At 54.6% G+C, this 2,038-nt stretch overlaps 1 protein-coding gene across 2 annotated transcripts in view; it reads left to right on the plus strand.

Annotated features, from left to right (window-relative positions):
- Positions 1 to 1,815, plus strand: part of LOC115155720 (A-kinase anchor protein 11) — an 18,070-nt gene extending 16,255 nt beyond the window's left edge. For both annotated transcript variants that reach the window (XM_029702619.1, XM_029702620.1), the window contains 3 exons: positions 370 to 416; positions 1,134 to 1,342; positions 1,539 to 1,815. In XM_029702619.1, coding sequence (XP_029558479.1) covers positions 370 to 416; positions 1,134 to 1,342; positions 1,539 to 1,724 — 442 coding nt within the window. In that variant the 3' untranslated portion in view covers positions 1,725 to 1,815. The remainder of the gene's footprint in view (positions 1 to 369; positions 417 to 1,133; positions 1,343 to 1,538) is intronic.
- Positions 1,816 to 2,038: the final 223 nt, after the last annotated feature.

A 2,038-nucleotide genomic window follows, 5' to 3' on the forward strand; every position in this document is an offset into this window, starting at 1 on the left:
TCTCTCTCTCTCTCTCTCTCTCTCTCTCCCTCTGCTCTCTCTCTCTCTCCCTCTGCTCTCTCTCCTCTCTGCTCTCTCTCCCTCCCCTCTGCTCCCTCTCTCTCCCCTCTGCTCTCTCTCTCTCCCTCTCTCTCCCTCTGCTCTCTTTCCCTCTGTTCTCTCTCCTCTCTGCTTTCTCTCTCTCTCTCCCTCCCTCTGCTTTTTCACATACACTAACTCTCTCTCACACACTCTTTCTGTGCTCCCTCTCTTCTCTCTCTGTGCTCCCTCTCTTCTCTCTCTGTGCTCCCTCTCTTCTCGCTCTGTGTCTGATCTCTGTGCCTTGTGCAGGTCAGTTCTCTAACCAGTGTAATGTTTCTTACCCCACAGCGACTGTACTGAGGACAAGGAGCTTGAGACCAAGGATGAGTCCTGCGGTATGATATAGTTACTTATATCAATAACTGCACCAGATATCGATGGCAATGGGCTGCTTTATATTCTCTTACTTTTTACATTAAGCATTTGATAGTTTTGATGGTTAAACTTGGTCTCTATCAGCAGCAACAGTACATACCGTACATGATGCCATGTTACACAGCCACACTACAAACAGAACCACCTCAGCATGCATCTGAGCAACATGAAAATGCCTATCCTTCTAAGTCCTTAGTTCCCTGCTATAGATTAAGAGTGGTTAGACTAGGAGACTTGGCGCTGTGTGTGTCTGCTGCTAGGAGGGGAATTCACCCACCGCCCACACATTCAGCCACACTGTCGCTCATTCATTAATCTATTCCCCTTGAGTCTCCCTGCTTATCTGTCTGTCAGACCAGAGCCCCCGTGGGCTGTTTTCTAAAGGGCTGAGGCTCCAGGCCGTGTCAGGCCCAGGCGCAGGCCCAGGCGCAGGCCTACGCCCAGGCCCAGACGCAGGCCCAGCCAGCCCAGTGAGGGTGGGAGCGTGGGAAACAGGCCTGGCCCACCACCAGTTTAGAGCAGAGGAAACAAGGGAAGCCAGGGTGAGATGGGATATTACTGTACTGAAGAGAGGACTGTCAGACAGAGACAACAGGGGGATAAATTGGGGAGTCAAAGAAAGACACTGTAGGTGTTTGAAAGATATAAAGAGGAGGATGATGATGATATATCTTCAGGTTCTGTGCGTGTGGACCGGGGCCAGGCTCAGGCTCAGGCTCATAAGCTCCTCCTGGTGGTCAACTCGGAGCTCAGGGAGATGACCCCTGACCCACAGTACATGACCTTTGACCCCCAGCTCAGGAGCATGCTGCAGTGGGCAGCAGCCTCCATTGCAGACCTGCCAATGGTTCAGCTGGGTCATAGTGGCAGCTGGGACCTGCAGCAGGTGAGTGGCTTTAACCTTAACCCACAACCAACGGATCACACACACACACACACACACACACACACACACACACACACACACACACACACACACACACACACACACACACACACACACAGACACAGAGGTGCCTCAGTCATTACTGAGCTCTGTACTGGTTCCTGCCTGCTGAGCTGTGTTCTGTCTGCCCTTCTAGCTGCCTGCGGTGGTCCAGAGGCTGAAGGAGAGGGAGTGGCGGGTGGGAGAGCTGCTCCAAGCCCTGCTGCGCTACTGTGAGGAAACCTACACCCCACCCCAATCTGAACCCAGAGAGGAGACACCCCAGGCGGGGAGAGCACTCCACCACACTCCCCTCTTCCAGTGGCTCCTGGAGCATGCCTAGGCTGACTGCACTTACCCTCACCTCTCGCTCCTCTCCCCTTCCTCTTCCTCACCTCCCCTTCCTCCTCCTCACCTCCCCTTCCTCACCTCTCCCCTCCCTCCTCACCTCTCCCCTCCCTCCTCACCTCTCCCCTCCCTCCTCACCTCTCCCCTCCCTCCTCACCTCTCTCCTCACCTCTCTCTCCTCCCTCCTCACTTCTCCCTCACCTCTCTCTCCTCACCTCTCTCTCCTCACCTCTCTCTCCTCACCTCTCCTCCCTCCTCACCTCTCCCTCCTCTCCTCTCCTCACCTCCACGTGACTTACTGTACAGTAT

This window comes from Salmo trutta, chromosome 20, assembly GCF_901001165.1.
Source record: "Salmo trutta chromosome 20, fSalTru1.1, whole genome shotgun sequence".
Classification (NCBI taxonomy): domain Eukaryota; kingdom Metazoa; phylum Chordata; class Actinopteri; order Salmoniformes; family Salmonidae; genus Salmo; species Salmo trutta.